Source organism: Dromiciops gliroides, chromosome 1 (genome assembly GCF_019393635.1).
Source record: "Dromiciops gliroides isolate mDroGli1 chromosome 1, mDroGli1.pri, whole genome shotgun sequence".
Lineage (NCBI taxonomy): Eukaryota > Metazoa > Chordata > Mammalia > Microbiotheria > Microbiotheriidae > Dromiciops > Dromiciops gliroides.
The window spans coordinates 467,585,616-467,609,806 of record NC_057861.1 but is presented as its reverse complement, the minus strand read 5'-3'; the positions used below and the strand labels follow the sequence as shown (position 1 = coordinate 467,609,806).

The 24,191-nt window shown below is 35.4% G+C and overlaps 1 protein-coding gene across 5 annotated transcripts in view; it reads right to left on the bottom strand.

The window, feature by feature from the left end:
* Nucleotides 1–24,191, bottom strand: part of KCNN2 (potassium calcium-activated channel subfamily N member 2) — a 167,655-nt gene that overhangs the window by 5,568 nt on the left and 137,896 nt on the right. The window contains exons 5-8 of one of the 5 annotated variants that reach the window (XR_006354157.1): nucleotides 18,789–18,899; nucleotides 4,556–4,683; nucleotides 2,436–2,895; nucleotides 772–780 (exon numbers count right to left, since the gene is read on the bottom strand). Coding sequence is in view for 3 of the 5 variants with exons in the window: in XM_043977955.1 (XP_043833890.1) it covers nucleotides 772–780; nucleotides 4,556–4,683; nucleotides 18,789–18,899 (248 nt within the window). In the remaining 2 variants the exon portion in view is untranslated. The remainder of the gene's footprint in view (nucleotides 1–771; nucleotides 781–2,435; nucleotides 2,896–4,555; nucleotides 4,684–18,788; nucleotides 18,900–24,191) is intronic. The other 4 variants (XR_006354158.1, XM_043977955.1, XM_043977956.1 and 1 more) reach the window with 4 other exon arrangements.

Sequence of the window (24,191 nt, the reverse complement as noted above, 5' to 3'; positions counted from 1 at the left end):
TTAGCTCCCTTCCACCTATGAAGTTTTATAACACAACTAGAAGATTCATATGCCTTTAGATATAAGGATACATTTTTACATTCTTGAAGTTATGTCAAGGGGATGGATAATTATGTCCTTAAGATCAGGGAAAAATCATGGAAAGCATCAGTTAAGTATTTTACATACCATGAGATGGTGCCTAGTTGATCTCTTAGACAAGAGAGTATTATATTTATATCTAGCAGTGGAATTTTGCCCATTTTATTTTTTGCCAAGTTTGGAAAGGTTAAAATAAAGTCATATATATATATATGTGTGTGTGTGTGTATGTATATATATATATATGCATATATATATATATACATACACACACATACATATATGCATATTTGCCTGAATTGAACTTTGATTAAAATGTTAATTCCTTTTGACCTTGACTTCCTGTTTTTTTTTTTTTTTTATATTCTGACTGTCATGATGAAGATCTAATGGGAAATGGTCTTACTTTAGCTGCAGCTGCCAGAATAAAAGGTAACATGCAGGTTTGTGTTGTGGGTTTTTCCCCTCAAAGTAAAAAAAAAAAAATAGGGGAAAAGGGAGGAAAAGAGTAAGAAACACGTTGATTCCTTCCTTGTGAACTTCACTTATCACAGAAAAAGACCATGAATTTGGATCACATTTCTATGGTAGCAATCAGACTACTGAAATTCACAAATAAAGGATCTGCTGGTTGCATGCAGACGGTAGTAAATTCTGCAAATGTTGAGCAGAACAGCTCATACAACTTACTTCCGAGCTCTATTTTCATTTTGTTGAAATAAAAAGACAAAACAAAAGAAAAGAAACTGTAAAATATATTGGAACAAAAGAACATAGAATGGTGTTCAGATGGACACAGGGGGCTCGATTCACCAGCTGGGAGGTCCTGCACTAATTCTGCAGGTTCATAAGGTTCACCAAAACTCTTCAGAATAACCCTGGTGTTGGTATCTTTTAGCCCATCAATATTTCCACATTGCTGCCCCAATCCCTACAACCTCCCCTCCAGGAAGCAAATTCTCCTGAAAGTTCTGGTTATATATACAGTAATAGTGATGATTCAAGACAAGCAGGTCTGAAAATGGAAAAGAATGATCTAATTTTCATTTATAACAAAGAAATTTAAAAACAAAAATGTCTCAATAGCTTTTATGTATGATTTGATATTAGGAATAATAGTATGAGGTATTTTGTATTGAAGGCAAGAACTACTGATATATGATTTGATTTAAAGGGATAGATTTTAAACAATGTCACAGAAATTGTGTTTTAGTTTCTACATCATTTAATTTTGGATTCTTCAGAAGCTTGGCTTTATGAGAACAACTTAATCAAAACTTTTTATTTTATGCATATACATATATTAGATAGAGAGATGATCTTTCAAATATCTTTCCATCTATTCATCTCCTATTATCTATGGGAAATGTTCACATTGAGCAATAGGCATACAAGTAGGATCATCAAATGATAAATTTTAAAGCCAAAATCACCATTGGAAAAAATAAAAACATAATGAATCTAATAACTCCATGACATAGATTTGTCGATCCAAAAGACAAACTACAATATTTAAAATTCTTTTAAAATTAAATTCTTTTAAAATTAAATGGGACAAATCAAGAGGTCAATTATTGAGTAATGGGAGAAGTATTAAGGGATTTGAAGAAGAGGAAAAAAGAAATGGGGAGTGGAAGAGAATAGATTATGCAAAAACCATTAGATTTGCAAAAATTAACAAATGAAGCTCTCCTGGAAGAATTACAAAACAGTAAAAATCAGGAGAACTTTATCAAACAAATTAATTTTCTAAACTCATCTATTAGAGTCTAAAGCAAAAACTTACTGTATCTGAATGGTCTGAATCAAAGACCTTGCCATAAGAATCGAGCCCTATGCGCTTTTAAAAAACTTTCTAAACTTCAACAAAATAAAATAAGATTATGTATTATCAGAATAAATTTATGTGACACATACAAATATATATACAATATTGAACATCTCCTGAAAATATAGCTTTCCTGAAAACAATATATGTAGGACTATCACAATATTGATTAGTAAAATGAGATCTGTAGTCTTTGAAAATTGCATAAAGTTCAAGTCAAAATGTTGGAATTTCATATTGCTATAGAAACTGCGGTACAGACAATGTCTGATATAAGCAAAAGATAACAGGTGTTCCTTCAGGCCACATTCTAGCACAAGTATGGCACACCATAATACCATTAAAATAGTCTTGATATTTTTAATATATTTAGGATTATGCTTTCCAAAAGTTTTTATTTTATGTATTTTGGTTTATATGAATTCATATCTGTACATATAAAGATAATATATATATATTTTTAATAATAGCTATTCATGAACAAAATCAGTTTGCATTCCACTATTCACATAATGCTAATACTTACCCCTCCAGACCTGTCTCTGCATCTTCATATGCTCTAATCAGTCAGTCAGTCAGTCAACAAGCATTTTTAGAACCTACTATGAGCCAGGCACTGTGCTAAGTACTGGGGATACAAAGAAAGGCAAAAACAAAACAAAAACAAACCAAAAATCTCCTGGCCCCTATTCTCAAGGCACTCACAGTCTAATGGGGGTAGACAACATGCTGTGTAGAAACAGGATATACAAATTAGAGACTGGATAAATCTCTCAGAGGGAAGGCATTGGAAATGAAGGAGATTGGGAAAAGCTTCTTGCGTGAAGTAGGATTTTATAAGGGACTTTAAGGAGGCCAGGGAAGCCAGGGGAGAATTCCAGGCATGGGTGATAGCTAATAAAAATACTCAGTCAGGAAATGGAGTGTCTTGTACTAGGAACAGCAAGAAGGCCGGTGTCACTGGATCACAGAGTACATGAGGATGACTAAAGTATAAGAAGAAAGGAAAGGTGGGGGGAGGCAGGTTATGAAGGCATTTAAAAGTCAGAGAGGATTTTACATTTGATTCTGGAGGTAAGAGGGAGCCACTAAAATTTATTGAATGGGAGAGGGTATGACATGCTCAAACTTGTGTTTTAAGAAGATCACTTTGATGACTGAGTGGAGGATGACTTGAGTGGGGAGACACTTAAGGAAGGGAGAACAATGAGCAAACTATTCCAACAGTTCAGGTGTGAGGTGATGGGGGACTGAACCAGAGTGGTGGCAGTGTCAGAGGAAAGAAGGCATATATGAGAGATGTTACAAAGGTAGAATCAAAAGCACTTGGCAACAGACTTTCTCCCACCCATATAGATATATGTTCTACAATACATATGAACATACTTTGTTCAATACATGCACTGGTATGCACCTGCCTATAAGAACAAAAAAACATACATAGAATTATCTGCTCTTCAAACACATAAACTATCATATACAGCCAACAGAAAAAAAGTGATTGGATAGATAAAACACACACACACACACACACACACAGATTTATGGGAAAGAGAGTAAGTGGTAGGTACGCAAGAGGCTGAGTGAATTATAAAGCTCCCAACAAAATCTTAATGAAACTGTTGGTTAGATAAATTATTGAAAATAATCAGAAGAAATTTCAAAAAGTTTGTTCTGTTTGACACAATATTTTAAATTTAAGGAGACCCAAAGGTCTGATATCTTGAACAGAGCAAAAGTCTAGGAATTAAAAGATCTTTTTCTTCAATTATTCTCTTGTTGGGCAATATTGGAAAAGATACTTTGGCTCTTTTTGAAACAAATTATCCCAGGAGTTAAAAGTCCTCATCTATTCCTACTTCTTGGGGGTGTAATGAGGCAAAAGGAAACAAAATGATATAGTCAATATCCCCAGGAAAAATACACATAGTAATGATGTTTCCAGCCTTGGAAGAAAGTCTCTGAGTCCTAAAGACCAATGTCTCCAATGTACCAGCAAGTATTGTATATGTATTTCTTTCTTGAAATTTGATGTGTTATAAGATAAGAAAATATAATCATATATAACTATTTTCTTTAACATCAGCATAATAGCAAGAGATTGCTAACAGAAAGATTCAAGAATATAGAATCATATGAAGGCCACATGTTTAAGTGGGATCACAATATGGAAAAGAGCTGAAAAAACTCAATTCTATGGATATTTCTTAATATCTAAGTATTTGGCATTATGTTGGTGATGTTAAGTTCAGAAAATTTATTGAGAGATTTCTGCTTTTATCCAGATGTCTGGTATCATGTAGATCTAGCCTAAATCTCAAAGAGCAAATGACAAAGATTCATATGCTTTGTTAGGTAATAAAAGCTCAACAATAGCTATAGCAATAATTGGAAAGTATGCCACACATGAAATGAGAGTCTTAAGCTAAGCAACCACTAGAATATCAAATTTTATTCCTACCAACGAAAGTTATTGATATATACTCTCTCAAATATGCAGGGAACTTATAAATTGTTTAGTGTTTAAAAATCTTCATATCTAAAAAAAGCATTACTTTGCCATTTAATGCCCTCTGTAAATAAACTTTTCCCCCTAATATAAATTCACAGATATAACAGCAGAATGGGAGTAAAATTACTACTTACTGATGAATTGCTTGTAAGAATTTACGCTGATGTTTTCTTACTCTTGAATGATCTATTTTTTTTACCAGCTTTGTATTTTTGTAAATTAGCCATGTTTCCCTGAGTACATTGGCAGCTGCATTTTTCACCTATATAAAAAGAAAAAGATCAAGTTCATAAAATCAGTACCTGAATCTTCTACTACTTTTCTAGGAGGACCTTGTTCATCAAAATCCTTGTGATGAATTAAGTCTGCTAAACAGATAAACTATTGCATGCAAAATAATGCACAGAAACACAGAGAGGGATTTTAATGCATCCTTTCTCATGTATCTATGCAGCATTAGAAAGACCTTTTAGTTTTCAAGTGGGAGGACATTAACTACGATAAGATCATAGGGATAGAATAGAAGAGGGCTCTAAAGATCACATAGTTCATGTGAGATCCCTTCACTTTATAGGTGAAGGAACTTAGGCCCAGAGATGTAAAGGTATTAAGTGGCAAAGATACTAAGTGGCAAACCCAGATTTCAAACCAAAGTGTCCTGATTCTACTTTTATTAGATACCTACAAAAGGATATTTTCTACCATTTTTTGTTGTTCCCTTATTGGTGCTTTCCCCCAAATCTATTCCCAATCCTTTTAATTCTCTTCACATTCTTTACTAAGAAATCATTTCCATCTTATACTGTGTTTCCCCATGTTATTGGTTTCCTTCAAAAAAAAAGCAAACTGCCAAAAGTATAAAGTTAGACTGTAGCAGGGCTGCTCAATATTAGAGTCTAGTTATATCACACAAATGATAATTTTCCTTGAATGGACAATGATAGTCCAAAAGCACTTTTATACTTTATTAGTAACACCAAATCAATTACTTTTTTGGGGGCTAAAATCTTCAGAAATTATGACAAAGGGAAAGTCTGTGTCATTCGTCTAATCTCAGCTTGGTGTAGCAGAAAATGGCTCTGTATTTGCTATCAGACTATTTTTTGACATTCAAGTGTTTGGCATTATGTTGATTATGTAAATTCAGAAAACTTATTGAAGATTTCTGCTTTTATCCAGATGTCTTGTATCATATAGATCCAGTTTTGGTATTGCTACTCAGGAGTTGTGCATCTTTGGACAAATCACATCATTTCTTTGGACTTCAACTTTTTAAAATTTGTAGAATAAGAGCGTTGGTCTCTAAGGTACTTCCAGGTCTAAATATATGAGTTTTTCAGATTTATTAATCATTATTAAGTTAAGTAGCTAGTGATATAAATTTAAAATTAGTGTATTTAATGTGAAGAGCAATGACTTTTCCATATGGGAAGGATGGGGGTAAGGTGGTAACTTGAAGTCAGAAAACTTCCTTTTAAGGAAGGCAGTGTGATGTAGTAGAAAGGGAAACAGGGATTCAAAAGAAATATGTCTGCTCTGGGTCTGTTTCCTTCTCAGTAAAATAAGGGATTGGACAAGATGATGTCCCTTATACCTCTAACACTTATCATTCTAAAATCTAAATAACCAATCTTAAAAGGATATTGATCCTCAGGGATAAATTGGGAATTTATCTTTTTCCAGACTGACAAAGAACCCAAAGTATTTAGTAACTTTTCTCAGTGGTGAGTAGATCATTAATTATGTGAAATTATTTTGCAGGTACTAGTGCTAGGAAATGATTGATTTGATGTTTTTAGGAAGTACTCAAATAATCCTTTTGTTTAATTTAGCTTTAAGACTAGTGTATATCTCAGCGTAGACAGTCTGGATCTTGTAGGTGGTGCGCTTATCAAATTTTCAGATGACACGAAGTCATAGTTACTGAATAACAGAGTCAGTATTCAAAAAGATCTTATTAAAGACAGTGCCAGGCACTATGCTAAGTGACTGAGAAATCTGTACAAAGAATGAAAAAAAAATCCCAACTTGAAATGAACTTTCCACTTAATGGGAAAGATAAGAAGTGTCTATACAAATATGTGTGGCATAAATGTAGAGTGAATAAATACAAATATATACAAAGAAGTTAAATACAAAGTGGTTTGGGAATGAGGACAGTAGCAGGTGAAATGATTAGGAAAGGCTTCATGCAGAAGATGGTACTTAAGGCAGAGCTCAAGAGGTAATGTATTAGAGGCATGGGGAAAGGGGTGGAGAGTGTTTAGGGAGGATGGCACAGAGATGGGAGGTGCAGCGTTATGTGTGAGAAAACTTAAGAAGGCTACTTTGGCTGGATTTCAGTGAGTGGGAGGAGGAATAAAATCCAATAAGGCAGGAAAGATAACTTGGGACAAGGATGTAGAAGGCTTTAAAAGCTAAATAGAAGCGTTTATCTTTTATCACAGAGCAAGGGCTCTATGAAGCAGTTTGCTGAAGCCTATGTGCTTCTTCACAGAATAGAGCTTTTAAAAATGCATAAAATAAGGGGCAGCTAGGTGGCGCAGTGGATAGAGCACCAGCCCTGGATTCAGAAGGACCTGAGTTCAAATCCGGCCTCAGACACTTAACACTTACTAGCTGTGTGACCCTGGGCAAGTCACTTAACCCCAATTGCCTCACTAAAAAAAATTAAATTAAATTAAAAAATTAAAAAAAATGCATAAAATAGGGGCAGCTAGGTGGTGCAGTGGATAGAGCACCGGCCCTGGATTCAGAAGGACCTGAGTTCAAATCCGACCTCAGATACTTAACACTTACTAGCTGTGTGACCCCGGGCAAGTCACTTAACCCCAATTGCCTCACCAAAAAACAATGCATAAAATAAAATACATAGTATTACAAAGGGAACAATCATATTGAAATACAGTTATCAAAATTGTTTTAAAAATCACTGACTTTAGGTTAAGAACCCTTGTCCCAGAAGCAACAGGAAGCCATTGGATTCGAGTGGTATGGGGAGTCAGATGTCAGATGTCAGCTTAAGGAAAAGTACTTTGGAAGTATAAGATGCATTAAGGGCAAAGCTTCTTAAACTGTGGTTTGTGACCCATATGGGATCGCATAACTGAATGTGGGAGTCGCAAAAAATTGGCAATAGTAAACAGTTATGTATGCTTATTTTATATACCCATATATAAGGGGTCACATAAAAATTTCTTGAGCAAAAAGGGGTCACAAATGGAAAAAGTTTAAGTCCTGCACTAGAGTAGTGTGAGACTTGAAATAAGCACACCAAGACAGGCTCTTGTGATCATTTGTTAGAACTGATTAGAGACTGAATTAAAGTACTAGTTTTGTGAATGAAGAGAACAGATTAGATGCAAGACATGTTGTGGAGGTAGGAACAAGATGACAACTCATTGATTGGTTTTGTAGGATAGGAGAGACTGAGAGTGAGGTTTTAAGGATAATGTCAAGTATATAAACTTTCAGGATGGTGAAGCCTTCAAAGGAAACACAGAAGTTTGGAAGAGGCCAGAGTTTGGGAGTAAAGATAATTTCTGCTTTGAACATGTTATATTAGCAATGACTCTGGGATACGTAGCTTGAAACGTCTAATTTGCAATTCATGATAAGGAATAAAACTCAGGATAGAGACTGAGACTCTATATGTATATGAGTCATCTGCATAGAGATAATAGATAAACCCTTGGTAACTGATGAATTGACTAAGAGAGTATAGCTAGAGAAAAGAAGTAGGAATTTGATAAAATTTGAGGAGCAGTTAGGGAGCGTGAGCTAGATAATGAGTCTTCAAAAGAGATTGGGGTGGGGCAGCTAGATGGCGTAGTGGTTAAAGCACCGGCCCTGGATTCAGGAGTACCTGAGTTCAAATCCGGCCTCAGACACTTGACACTTACTAGTTGTGGGACCCTGGGCAAGTCACTTAACCCCCATTGCCTGCAAAAACAAACCAAAAAAAAAAAAAGAGATTGGGGGGGAAAGGTCAGAAAACCAGAAGACCCACTAGAAGAAAGAATGATAACATAGAGGAAAGAATATTCAGGATAGGATGGTCAGTAATGTCACATGTAGTAGATGGGCTGAGAAGGATGAGGCCTAAGAAAAGAACATCAAATTTGGCAATTAAGAGATCATTGATAGCTTTGGAGAGATCAGATTAATTTGAGCGATGAGGCTAGAAACTAAATTTCAAAGGGTTGAGGAGTAAGTAAAAGGAGAAAAAGTAAAGACATCTAGTGTAGACAGGTTTTTCTTACATTGATTAATTTAAAATTTAAAATTAATAATTAATTAATAACTTAATCTTTAATTTTTTCACAATTTCTTTCTTTTACAATGCATTCATTTATAACTTGCAATCATTATATAAGTGCCTCGTTTGCTTCTGCATACTTCATTCTGCATTGATTCATATAAAATCTCCCAGATTTTTCTGGGATCCTCATATTAATCACTTCTTACAGCACAATACACTTTCATTATATTAATATACAATTATTTGTTTAGTCATTCTCCAGTTAATGGGTATCCACTTTGCTTCCAGTTTTTGATATAACAAAAAGTACACTCATGAAAAATTTTTACATAAGCATCCCATCCCTTTTTCTTTGTTTTCTTTGTAGTATAAGCCAAGTAATAATATCATTAGGTCAAAGGATATGCACAGATTAGTGACTTTTGAAATATAGTTTCAAATTATCCACTTTTTCCTATTTGACCTATTCTTTAGGATAAAAATATTTATTCTCCATTTACTCCCGAATCTTTTCTCCAAATAATCTTTATTGATTATATTTTGATTTTGATGTGATCACTCAATAAAGTTCTTCATATTTCTGCTTTTTTCTATTTTTCTACAAAGTTTTTATGATGTAGTTTTTTTTTTCTGTTCAGTCATTCAGTTGTGTTTGACTCTTTGTGACCCCATGGACTTTAGAATGTCAGGCTCTTCTATCTTTCACTATCTGTCAAAGCCTATCCAAATTCATATTTGCCGTTCCCATGATATTGGCTATGCATCTCATCCTCTGCCATCTCCTTTTCCTTTTACCTTCAATCTTGCCCAGCATCAGGACCCTTTTCATTGAGTCCTGTCTCCTCAACATATGGCCAAAATAGCTAAGCTTCAGTTTCATTATTTGACCTTCCCTTAAATTTCAGAATTACTTTCCTTAAGTATCGACTGAATTGATCTTTTTGATGTCCAAGGAACTCTTAAAAGTCTTCTCTAGCACAAAAATTCAAAAGTATCAATTCAGTGATGCTCAGTTTTCCTTTTAGTCCAACTCTTACAGTCATACTGTGAAAACTACTAGAAAGACTATAGCTTTGCCTATGTGGCCCTTTGTTGGCAAGGTGATATCTCTGCTTTTTAATATGCTGTTCAGATTTGCAATACCTTTTCTTCCAAGGAACAAGTGTCTTTAAATTCCATGGCTGCAGTTACTATCTGCACTGATCTTTGAGCCCAAGAATATAAAATCTGACACTGTTTCCATAACTTCTGCCTCTGTTTACCAGGAAGTGATAGGACCAGTTGCCAATGTCTTTTTTTTATGTTAAGCTTCAAGTCAGCTTTTACACCCTTATCAAGAGGCTTCTTAATTCCTTTTTGCTTTCTACTATCACAGTGGTTTCCTCTTATTTCTGATTTTTAAAGTTTTCAATTCTTATGTGGTAGTTGCCAGAAATTTATCATAATCTAAGTTTTCTAATATGGCATTCAGTTAATTTCTTGTTTTTATTTTTGTTAGACTTGTCTACTTCTGAAAGGGTATGTTACAGTCTCCAAATGCCTTTTGCTAGGTATTTCTCTCTTCAATTCAATTAATTTATTCTTTAAGTGCTTATTTGCTATGCCTATGGTACACACACACACACATACACACACACACACACACACACATATATATATATATGTATACATACATACACATACATATTTATGTATGTGTGCCTATAGTAGTGATGTCATATCATTCTGTCTGGTGCCTTTAAGAATAATAGTTTTATTGCTTATCCCTTTAAACAATGTCCATTTTTTCTGTTGCTTTCCTTGAGATCATAATTGCTACCCATGCTTTTTTAACCTGAAGAATAATAAATTATGTTATTGCCCTTCAGTTTTACAGGGTGATTCTTTACGTTTCAAGTGTTTCTTGTAAATGATATGTTATTAGATTTCACTATCAAATCCATTTTGCTACCCTCTCATTTCATGGGTGATTTCATTATATTTATATTCACTGTAATAATTGCTCATTATATATTTCCCTCCGCTCTCTTATTCTTTCCCCTCTGTTAAGGAGGAATCTCATCACCACTAGCAATATAAAATTATGTAATCTCTTTATTCTTTTGCGGCCCCTCTGTTTGTCATGCTCTGACCCTGATCTCTAGTTCTTACACCTTCTTTCTCTTTTTAATACCCCCTTTAAGATCAACCTTCTGAAGTTGAAGTTTATTTTATGACTATTTCTTCAAGGATTCTTGGCCTCCTCTTGTTCCGCCCCCTCCCTTCCTCTGATCCCATCTGTTTCCTTGATTAGTTTAATGTATTCCTACTGCATGTGAATGTTTTTTCAATACTCCTTTGCCTGTTTCAGAGAAGAGTGAGTTCAGGAGAATCCTGTTCCTCCTACTCCTTCCTCATATTTGTGTATTTTTCTTCTCAAGCACTCTAATTATGCAAATCAGTAACTTCTCCTTGCTTCCTTAGTTCTTCTCTAGTATATCCCATTTTCCCTACCTCTTCTGTCTCCTCTTTAACAAACCCATATCCGGGTCTTGTTTACCTTCTTTCAACTGTTCAAATGTATTTACCATTTTAGGTTTCTCTTAGCTCCTAGATTCATATTTCTAAATTTCTACTGAGTTCTGGCCTTTTCTTCCATAATTATTGAAAGTACTCTGCTCTATTAAAGAGCCATTTTTTTCCCCTCGTGGGGAACTCAATTTTTCAAAGTGTTATTCTTTGTTTCAAGCCTTTATCTTTTTCCTTTTGGAATGTTTACAATCTAAGATTTCTTTCCTTTATAATATTCGTTGTTAAGCTCTACGTGATGCTGATCATGGTAGCTTGTTATGAGAACTCTTTCTTTTTGCCTCCTTGTAGAAATTTTGATTTGAACACTCAAGATTTTAGCTATCATATTCTTGACTCTTCAGTTTGGCACGGATAGTAGATTCTTTCTATTTTTACTTTGTACTCTGGTTCTAAGAGGCAATTCTCTCTTATGATTTCTTAAATATGGTGCCTAGGTTTTTCATTTGTTATAGTTTTGAGGGGGTCCACAGATTCTAATGTAATGGGTTCTCACCCATTATATAAAGATGAACCTGAAGACACAGAATCCTTAGGATATTTGTGATACGTCCTGTTTGGTTCAAAACTAAATGGAGACTTGGTGAGTCTACTTTCAGGCAAGTATAATTTAGGGAAGCTTTCATTCACTTCAGAGAGATCCTTTGAAGATGCACAGGTATCCTCTGTTTCCTGATGGTTTTTAATATGCTGTTCAGATTTGCATGGTGAGCAACAACCTTTTAATTGACCACTTTGCTAGAACTGAATGTAAAGGTAACAACCTGTGGTAAGGCTCTGGTTCTCAGTTTAGGAAGAGTGGAAGCTAATAAGTGATTAGGAATGGCAGGTAGGATTTCTCCCGATAGAGCATACATTTTGTTATATGCTTTAAGAAAAGGTTTGAGCAGATCTTTTGCTCTCTATCCTGATGGCTCTTGTGGAGGAAGAGCTGTTGTAAATCTCTTGGTGGGAGAAGGGCAACAGCTTTGCCTGTGTGTCTCCCTGCTCAGCAAGCATTGCCTTTGGGATGGCACCTTTGTTCCTTGTGTATTTCTACTTTTCTGATCTTGGGTGAATGCCTATCCTGAGAGGAGAACAACAGGCAACTAGTAATACTGAGAGATTCATTAAGAGGTGCACTCAAACAGCTGTTGAGAACAGATCCTTCAAAGTCACCTGAGGTCTCCCAAATAACCTAAGTGCTGAAGTCAGTGATAGCCTCAGCTGAGTCTGGTAAGGAGACCATGCAGCAGTCCTGGAAAGCAACCTGCTTGACCAGTCCAACAAGGAACCAGACCAGCTAAGCAAGGGAATTGACTTGTCTACTGGCAAGGCCATGTACAGAAGTGAACTTGGTGGTGGTTCTGTAAAGGGAGAAAATGACTCAAAGAACCAGGAAGCATATTCCTTCCCCCCAACTAGGGCTGGGTCTTTTGCAGAAACCACTTTATAGTTGAGTTTGTTCTCCTCAGGGACTAAGTGGATCTGTTTTTTAGAAGGGTGTGGTGGGGACTGAAGGAGAAAGAAGAATGATTTCGTACTGTGGTCCTTCCTGTACCTTTTCAGCAATTAGCCTTTTGTAAAAGTTAATTTTTGTCAGTTGGTTAAATGGTATTTGGGAATATACTCGATAGGGCTGCATCTAGGATACATATTGGGACCTTTGCATTTTGGGGGACTTGCTAGACATAGTCTTCGCCCAAGGCTCTACTTATCAGAGACCCTCATTTTTCTGATCTACTAAAGAAAAATTGGTAGTTTTTCCTCTTTTCTTTTAGACTGCAATTGTATAATAATTAGTTTTCCTGTGTGTTTCCTTATAGGGAAGAAGAGTTTCCATTTAATATTTTTTGCTTCTTTGAATATTTATATACTAATTTGTTGCATGGCTGTATCCATTTGTTCAAGTTCCCTCAGTGCTTAACAGTTCTCTTAGAGTAGGGATCCTTAACTCTGTGTGTGTGTGTGTGTGTGTGTGTGTGTGTGAGAGATGGACCACTTTGTCAGTCTGATGAAGTCTATATACCCCTTCACAAAATAGTATTTTCAATGCATAAAACAACATTAAATATATAGGGTTACAAAGGGAACCAATTATATTCAGATACAGCTAAATATATATTTTTAAAAGTTCACAGAGCCCAGCTTAAGTACCCCTGTCCTAGAGCTTGCTATGATAGCTGATAAACATTCCTTTTTTCCTTTTTTGCTTTTAAACCAACCTACCCTATTTGATTTCCTCTTGGATCTTAGAGCTATAGTTTGCCTGTTGGCTTTATAACATTGAACAATCAACTCATAATGTTTAATGGGCTTCTTACTACAAAATTTAGACAAATTGAGGAAGGTAGGAAAAATCATCAGAACATATAGGTATGACTTAAACAACATCCCCCATGAATATGTAGCATAGTTGAAAAGATTTTAGGGATTAGATTTAGTCAATAGTGTGCCTGAAGAACTATACGATATACAATATTATACGAGGCATCAACAAAAGACATCTCAAGGAAAAAGGACAAGAAAGCAAAATGGCTTCCTTTCCAAATACCTGAGGAAAGAAGGAAAGTGAAAAGCAAACATATAATCAAATGAGCGCAAGAGAGTATAGCAAGGAGAGCTATAGGGTTTTCTTAAATGAACAATGCAAATAAATACAAGGAAACAATAGAACGGGAAAGACAAGCTATCTCTTCAGGAAAATTGGAGATATCAAGGGAATGTTTCTTGCAAAAATGGGTATGATAAAGAACAAAACTGGTAGGCACTTAAAAGAAGCAGAAGAGATTAAGAAAAGATAGCAAGAATATACAGAAGAACTATAGAAGAAACTTCTTAATGTCACTGATAGCCACAATGGTGTGGTAACTGACCTAGAGCCAGATATCCTGGAGAATGAAGTCAAGTGGATCTTAGGAAGCATTGCTAACAATAAGGCTAGTGGAAGTGATGGTCTTCTAGCTGAGCTATTTAAAATAATGAAAGTTGATATTTTTTAGTGTTGCACTCAATGTGCCAGCAAATTTTAAAAACAGTGGCTACTGGAGTGGAAAAGATCAGTTTACATCTCAATCCTAAAGAAGGGTAATGCCAAGGAATGTTCAAACTATTGAACAACAGAATTCATTTCACATACCAGCAACATTACACTTAAGATTTTGCAAACTATTCTTCCTCAATATGTGAATCAAGAATTATACCAGAAGTACAGCCTGGTTTTCAAAGAAGCAGAGGAATTAGAGAACAAATTGCCAAAATTTGCTGGATTAGGGTGAAACAAGGGAGTTCCAGGAAAATACCAACTCCTGCTTCATTGACTACAATAAAGCCTTTGATTATCTGGATCACAACAAATTGTGGCAAGTCCTATGGGAGTACTATGTCATCTTATTTGTCTTCTGAGGAACTGGTACACAGATCAAGAAGCAACAATTAGAACCGAACATGGAACAACAGATTGGTTTAAGATTGGAAAAGGAGTACAACAAGGCTGTAGATTATCACCTTACTTATTTAACTTATATGCAGAGTAAATCATGCAAAATGCTTGGATGGATGAATCAAAAGCCAGAATTAAGGTTGCTGGAAGAAATATCCATGATCTCAGATATGTAGAAGATACTACTCTGGTGGCAGAAAGTGAAGAAGAATTAAGAAGCCTCTTGATGAGGCTGAAAGAGAAGAGTGTAAAAGCTGGCTTGAAGCTTAACATGAAAAAAATGAAGTTCATGGCATCTGGACCCATTAATTCCTGGCAATTAGAGGGAGTAGAAATGGAAGCAGAGTCAGATTTTATATTATTAGGCTCAAAGATCACTACAGATGGTGACTGCAGCCATGAAATTAAATGACACTTGTTCCTTGGAAGTAAAGCTATGGCAATTCTGGACACCATATTAAAAAGCAGAGACATCACCATGTCAACAAAGGGCCATATAGTCAAAATGTTTCTAGTGGTATTGTATGGCTGTAAGAGTTGGACTATAAGGAAAGCTGAACACCACTGAACTGCATTTTTGAATTGTGGTTCTAGAGAAGACCTTTGAGAGTTCTTGGGACTTCAAGGAGATTAATTCAGTTAATACTTAAAGAAGTTAATTCTGACTATTCACTGGAAGGTCAAATACTGAAGCTGAAGCTTAAATACTTTGGCCATTTGATGAGAAGACAGGACTCATTGGAAAGGACCTTGATGCTGGGAAAGATTGAAGGCAAAAGGAAAAGGGCATGGCAGAGGATAAGATGGAGAGATAGTGTCATGGAAGCAATGAACATGAACTTGGATAGACTTTGAGAGATAGTGGAGGACAGTAGGTCCTGGTGTGCTATGGTCATGGGGTCATTAAGAGTCAGATACAACTGAACAACAACAGGTATTTAATATTATTTAGAAATCCCACATTGGGTTCCCTTCCTTCCTTCCTTCCTTCTTTCCTTCTTATAGAATTATATTTGGATTGCCCTTGTAGTGGCAGGGATCCTCTGCGGTTAATTTTGAGTTCCCTTTAGTATAGGGACTCAGAAGAAATTTATCTGGACTTCTAAAGAAATTACCTATAATACAGGAACAACTAGAGGAATTTTGGTTTGCCACGTCTAGAAAGGGACACCTAAAGATTTTACTTGGTCCCCAGTTGGATGGTGCTGTGAACTAAGGGAATCATGAAAGAATTTTACATAAGACTATTTGATTTCTCATCAAGAGTATGGGGATAACTTCCTATTCACCCATACATTAAATTCCTATGTGGGGGCAGCTAGGTGGTGCAGTGGATAGAGCCACTGGCCCTGGATTCAGGAGGACCTGAGTTCAAATCCAGCCTCAGACACTTGACACTTACTAGCTGTGTGACCCTGGGCAAGTCACTTAACCCCAATTGCCTCACCAAAAAACAAACAAAAATTCCTATGGGAAAAGAGCCCCATGTATCTTGGAAAGCTCTTTAGGGATCAAATTTCCCTCTGAGATACGAAGTTTAATTTGCTTTGTCCTTTTCTTATCTTTATCACCTTTGGGTAGGGGAAGTTCTTTTGAAAGAACCAAAATGGGTACTTTATAAGTTTTAGTCAAGCAGGAATCTCTGATAAACTTTATAAAATATTATTTGTTTGCTGAATATGCATAACTGTATTTAGGGACAATATTTCTAACTATAATTTGGTATTGTATAAGACCTATGCCATGGCTAACTTTTTTTGAGACCTAGATTGCACAGGAGAGACAAGAGCAAGGATAATGCCTAGGCCTCCATGTTATCCCAATAGAATGTTCCGGGATTGGGGTATAGACAATGAGTTTAAATTGTAGCCAATATGTTGAGGGTATGAAAAATTTAATGGGAGGAGGAATGTAAAGGTTAAGGGATATTAACGTGCTAAGTACAGAGAAAAATATCTCTAAACCTGCTCCAGAATATACAAATGGAATGTCATAATTTGCATCGCCTTTGCTAAATACATTAATAGGGCAGGTTTGAAAAGCATTTTATATATTATCTCATAACATAATGGTTTCTTTTTTTTTTTTTTTTGGCCAGTTTCAGTCATGTGAGATGACATATACCCAAAGTTTCAGTATGTAACTGAAACAGAACAAAGCAAACTGACCATTAAGATGGCATCATTACAACGTGTCCTGTCCAATAATCTACTAAAAATACACTATCTATAGAGAACTTAAAAATTCACATTTAACACTGTAGTTCAAGAAGAATGAAACAGGCAAAAGTATATAACCTTGCAATATTATTAATTTATAGCCTGTTAATGGTGGGTACATATGCAATGCAAAAGTCTCTGAAAAGTGAAAATAAATACCATACATAATGCAATAAAAAGGTGTACACCAAATATGCCTTTCTGCATATTTAGGCTACAACATTATTAACCAATGAGGAACTTTTTAAGAAGAATAGGAGCAAAAGAAATCATCAAGGGAATGTATCATAGGAGGAGAAAATAAGGATGACTAGCACACAGTCAAAATGCTCCACAGGCATCTATACCATGTCAGGGAAAAGCAAGGAAAGCCTTCAGCACATTGGATGGACTCCTAGTAGTGAACTTATGGCATAAAGTGGAAAAGAACCATGAAGGACAGATAGGCATGGATGAATTCTATCCTCCATTATTGGAGAAAACAACCTAATCAGTGAGATCAAAGCTTCGTTTGGGAATGTCATATGCTCAAATAAAGTTCTTAATTTATTAAGAACTCAACTACCCTTGACACATCTGTGAGAATCATTAATTCACATGTATGTTTGTTTTCTGACTTGATATATTTTAAAAATCATGATTGGGGCAGCTAGGTGGCACAGTGGATAAAGCACCAGCCCTGGATTCAGGAGGACCTGAGTTCAAATCCAGCCTCAGGCATTTAATACTTACTAGCTGTGTGACCCTGGGCAAGTCACTTAACCCCAATTGCCTCACCAAAAAAACCCCAAACTTAAAAAAATCATGATTGACCTTTCAGATAACTTTTTATTTGAACATTTCTTCCTTTACTTTAGCTTTAAAATGTATTCCATCCCCTCATAGTACTTTGGGTATAATTCTCATGGCATAATTTATTCTGGGTTTGTATATATGAATATATATTCATGATATTTTCTTTATCTCAGGGGATATATTGTATTAGGCATTAAGGGAATAATAACAATTAGATTTTTCCACACACTGTATGGCTTTGTCTTTGCTTGACTATGCAGTACAATTTTGAAAGTAAAGGATTGAATTTATTTGTATATAGCTATGTACATATATACATATGAACAAGTGCTAAGTGAAAAGTTTTACTTTTCCACCCTTAGCCTTAAAATAAAAATATCTGTTGCCATTCACCACTGTGATGAATTAGTCTTTAAACCTCAACTTCTTTGACCTTGGTATGCATTAAGGTATGTATGTATTTTGGCATGTATTTTGAAACAAATGCCAATGGAGATGATTTAATATAATAAAGTATCAGGTGCTCTTGGTTACCAGTAATCACTGCTGCTGGTTATAATGGAGAGAGAAAAATATCAAAATTCTCAAATGGGGCAGCTAGGTGGTGCAGTGGATAGAGCACCAGCCCTGGAGTCAGGAAGACGTGAGTTCAAATCCAGCCTCAGACACTTGACACGTACTAGCTGTATGACCCTGAGCAAGTCACTTAACCCCAATTGCCTCACCTCCCCCAAAACCAAACCAAACCAAAAATAAAACAAAAAAAAATCTCAAATAGAAATTCTATTATGTTCCTTACCAAAACTTCAGACATAGAGAAGCCACAGAATAATGGAAATGAGAGATGCTTGTCAATCATTAGTGTTGGTTTCATTAGTTTCTTTAGTGAATACCACATTTCTGAGGTTTGGATTTCGTTTTTTTTCTCTAACCCAAATAATGTTCTTTCTTTAAAATGTGATTATTGACTCCAAAAAGAATATTACAAATGATGTCATCTAATTTTAATGGCAACTTTAAAACTTAAAGTCACAGTATCCATGAACGTGGAAAATACATTTAAAAAGAAAGTCTCTTTTCAGATATTTGGAATGTAGACTTACTCTTTTGGTCAGCTGGGTATCCATCATGAAATTATGCACGTGTTTTTCAGCTTTGGTAAGTTCTAATTTCCTTGCAACCACAGCTACCACCAGTGCAGTGCAACCAGCACCCTGCAGATGACAAGAGAGAACCCCAAGGAGTTACCACCAGAAACATCGTATGCAGTTTAAGATTCTTCACCTATGTAGAAAAACTGCATTGTATCAAGTGAATTATTTGGTGAATAAAAACATCATGCTGGTACAAGTATTTAATATTGCCATTAACTATTGTGTAGAGATGGAGAGAGTAAAGTTTGAATAAGTCAATAACACACTATCAATTTGAAATGAAGAGATTATGGTTATTTATCCATGATATGAGAATAATAATACTGCTTATCTTGAGATTGAGATTGTGGATAATCCAGTACAGTCCATCAGGAAACAGATCCAAATTCAAGTTCAAGAAGCTTCTGTTTCACATTAAAATTAATTTTACCCTCCTGTTGTTTACTTTAGCTAATCATGATTTGTTAGGTCTTCATACAGGTATATCCCAAGTTAATTGATGTCGATGATAACGGATTTACCACAGAGATATTTTTGGTGCTGCATTCAAGAGAGTTCATTTTACTCATATTTATAGCCCTTGCTTTGAAGATTTCAACTATGTAAATAGTTAATATTTACAAATGCAACGCAGCTTGCAGTAAAAAAGAAAAGGCATTCATAGTCTATGGTATGGTTGGCATACTGCAGTACATTCCTATTCCGATGTCTCATTGGTGTGATGGTGACCCTGATTTCTCTAAAGATATTCTAGTGAAGAACAAACTATGGCAGATCCTATAGCAAGCTAAAACTATTTTGAGTATTAACCCAGTTGATCAATTAGTCTACCTACATTTGGAGAGACTCATCTGCACAAGGCTGATTACAAGGTAACACATTTTTATGACAACAGCAACTCATTAAAGATCTGACAAAACCATGGATCCTTGAAGTTTTAAAGTATGACTAATGTCTATTCTACCAATCTTAAAGTTAAGAGGAAATGGAAAGATGGAAGTGACACCTATGCATTTCTGTTTCTGTTCAGTTATTTTCTTCATTTGTTGAGAATGATATAAAATTGATAGTAATAAATTAGAAAGCAGAAGTCTTACATTACTAGATTTCTACATTAGGTAACTATGGTTAGAGTGGAAAAGGGGAAACTTATTAGCACAAGAGAAAAAAAGAGAAGGCAAAGAAGGTTGGAGCAGAACCAAAATGGAAATTTGCTGCTATCGTCTTATTTTCTTTTCATCCATTGGACTTGGTCTATCTAGAGTTAGATAAAGTCTGGGCTAAAAAAATGAGGATTCTTTACAATGAACTGTTTTTCTGTTCACTCTCCTACTTTATCTGTTGGGAAAAATATATTGCCTAAACACAGTTGTAACTATGGATTTAATTCCACTTGTTTAATGATCATACCTATATGGATCACATTAATATTATCCACTAATCTTAGAAAGTAATATATGTTAAGGAGAAGGATCAGTGACATTTCATTTTTAGTAAGTAAAGAATATAAAAAGCATATGCTTTTCAGTAACTGGAGTTTTAGAATGATAAGTATTCTACTTCTGATTAAAATGAAGACAAGAAAGGTTCTGAAGAGCCTACATACTTTAGCAAAGATCTAAAAAGTACATCAAATGGAATTGTGAACAAGAAATCCAAGAGAAGCAAGAGTAAATACTTTTATCTAGTCCATATTGTTAAAAAAGAGCTATACACCTTAATTATGTGGAAAGTTAACCTGTAAAGAAAGCTAGTAGAAGCACAGGTAGAGATTGGAAGCCAGTCAGTTCTGATCAAGAATTCTTTAGTGGTACCTGAGGCCTACATCTCTCTGTTCTTGGAGGACCAGAAACTTTGAAAGGGAAACTCTAGGGGACTTGAAAATCAATAGTATTCTGACTATTGATGCTTCCAGGGGACCAGAGGCCGGTAGCAAGGTGTAGCAATATGAGTGGAGACACTCTATGAAGGACTAAAAGATGAAGCACTCTAACTCTAGGATTCAGAAGTCTTAACTACAACACTTTGTCCTGAGATAATGAGAGGAGTGAGTAGCCTGAAAAAAAATCAAAATTAGGACTAAAAAGGAACTGATGCCTTCATCAACAAGTATAAAATGGGCCAGACCCTGGCATGGTCCCAAACCAGGAAATGAAACAAGATATGAATAGAAGACAGCAAACACAATAACAAAAGACTTTGGGTCAAGAAATGCACAAGAAATAAGCATAAAAGAAGAAAGTAGCTCAGTGACTAGTAAAGCCATGGGGTGGGGAAGGACCTACCAACAAGGAGTACAAGAGCATCTGGATGAAATAAAACAAGATTTAAAAAAAAATGACATAATATCACCATGTGATATGGCATGTAAGTTTAGGCTGTGTCTGTGTGGAAAAAATGAAGTGGAGATTTGAAAGAATTAACACAATAATAAACCATTTAGAAGAATGTTTTAATCTTCCTCCCTCAAATTTGCTATGTGAACTTGCATAAGGGAACTAACTTGTTCAGAAAATTTCAGGGCCTCAGTTCACTTATTTGCAAGATGATCACTTGAACTAGATTTGCTGGTGTTTAAGCTTTAAGATCCTTTCTAATTCAAACATTCTACTGTTTACATGAGAAACACACAAACATACACATACACAGATGCATGCACACATATACTCCACTGTAATAAAAATAAATAAATTTAAATTTAAAACAACTAGGCTTTTGGTCTTGAATTAATGAGACTAGAACTGCATGTAGTAAAATGGATGGCTGAAGTAGATGGTTGCCAGTTTTAGCTAGTTGTAGTAAACAAAAAGGACAATTAAATGTATTTAATTTACTAAGTAAAGAGTATTTAAGAAAAGAAAAGAAAAATGAAATGAGTCCCAAAGGGAAAAAATGGAAGGCAAATAAAGAACAGGAAGTGGAAAACCTTACCCAACTAGTTGATTCCCTGAAAATTAAAATGAAACAAACAGAACTCAATGACTTCAGAAAGCAAAAAGAAATATTAGAACAAAATTAAAGAACAAAAAATAGAAGAAACATATAGGGGCAGCTAGGTGGTGCAGTGGATAGAGCACTGGCCCTGGATTCAGGAAGACCTGAGTTCAAATCCAGCCTCAGACACTTGACACTTACTGGCTGTGTGACCCTGGGTAAGTCACTTAGCCCCAGTTGCCTCACAAAAAAAGAAAGAAAAAAGAAATCTATGGTATATACAGTCAGAAATGAATGACCTTGAATAGAAAAAAAAAAGTGAATTTCAGAATAACTGGACTCCCTGAAAAAAGCCTTAGCCAGACAAAAACTCAGGCAACACATTTTTAAAAAATCACAAATGAACACTACCCAGATGTGTTAGAATCATAAGACAAAGTAAAAATAGAAAGAATACACTAATTGCCTTGTTGAAAAACATCTCAAATGAAGAACTGCCAGGAATGTCATAGCCAAAATCCAGTTTTCAGATAAATGAAAATGCCACCATGAACCACAACATAATGCCACTACAATGTCACCATTAGTGATTACAATTCCAGATTTGATTTGGCTGAAATTTGCCCTGAAATTAAAATCATAATGTGTTCGATCTCATTTATGTGAGTGAGCATGTTGTCCTATTAGGGTAACTGTGGTAAATCAAAACTTTATGCAAATTATATTTTATATAATTATATATACACAAATATAGTATATATAAACATATTAAAATATATGTTGTAATAGATTTATATTATTGTATTATATATATTTATATATTAAGGAAATATGCTGGAAAATGCATGGATCAGGAAAACCTGAGTTAAAATCCAGTCTCAAAATGTATTAGCTGTGTGATCTTGAGCAAATTGCGTCACCTGTTTCCTAATCTGTAATGGGGATAAATCATAGCCCCACCTCCCCCAAGGTTGTTGTAAGCATCAAATAATCATAAAGTACTTACTACAGTGCCCATCACATGGCAAGCATGTGATGTTAGTAAATGTAAGTACTCTATATTAGTCTTTTTTTTTTTAAATGGGGCAATGAGGGTTAAGTGACTTGCCCAGGGTCACACTAGTAAGTATCAAGGGTCTGAGGCCAGATTTGAACTCAGGTCGTCCTGAATCCAGGGCTGTTGTTTTATCCACTATGCCACCTAGCTGCCCTTCTATATTAGTCTTTTTTTTTTTTTTTTGGTGAGGCAATTGAGGTTAAGTGACTTGCCCAGGGTCACACAGCCAGTAAGTGTCAAGTGTCTGAGGCCGGATTTGAACTCAGGTACTCCTGAATCCAGGGCCGGTGCTCTATCCACTGTGCCACCTAGCTGCCCCTCTATATTAGTCTTGAAAGAAATCAGTTTAGAATGCTAAAGGTGTTAAATGAATGATTTTCTATATAAGATAATTTGGAAATGTATTTGACTGAATTGATATCATCTGACTGGTAATAGGTTTTGTTTCATGTTTTAAATATGTGAAATTTTTTCTTATATTGTGAAATTTGGTAAATTATTTTTATCAGAAATACTCTTAGAAAAGTAACTCCTCTTTTTATCTGGATACTGTTAGGTTACATATTTAATTTTTTTTTTTAAGTGAGGCAATTGGGGTTAAGTGACTTGCCCAGGGTCACACAGCTAGTAAGTGTTATGTGTCTGAGGCTGGATTTGAACTCAGGTACTCCTGACTCCAGGGCCAGTGCTCTATCCACTGCGCCACCTAGCTGCCCCTCATATTGAATTTTTAAAAGAATATGGTGGGGCAGCTAGGTGGCGCAGTGGATAAGCACCGGCCCTGGATTCAGGAGTACCTGAGTTCAAATCCGGCCTCAGACACTTGACAATTACTAGCTGTGTGACCCTGGGCAAGTCACTTAACCCCCATTTGCCCCACCAAAAAAAAAAAAAAGAATATGGTAAAATGTTTGAAAACTTAAAATATTTAATGGGGCATATTTGCTTTAAAGTGGATAATTATAAGTACCTATCACTTATGAAAATTATGAAATTATATCTGTTAAAAATAGTATCTATTCAATTTACATGTTTAAACCAACTTATTAAAAATAGGTGGAGCAGTGGATAGTGTTGGGCCTGGAGTTCTGAGTTCAAATCTGGCCTCAAATACTTAACTAGCTATATGACCCTGGACAAGTCACTTAACCCCTATGAAGACACATTGGAGATAGGAATGGATAATCATTCCAGTATCTTTGCTAAGAAAATCCTATGGACAAAGTCCATGGGGTCATTTAGAGTCAGACATGATTTAAAACAACTAGAAGTAACAATAGATTTTAATAGATTAAAAGATTGCATTTTGCCTTAGAGGTTAATAGGCAATACAGATATGTTAGTCTGGAGACATACAGAGG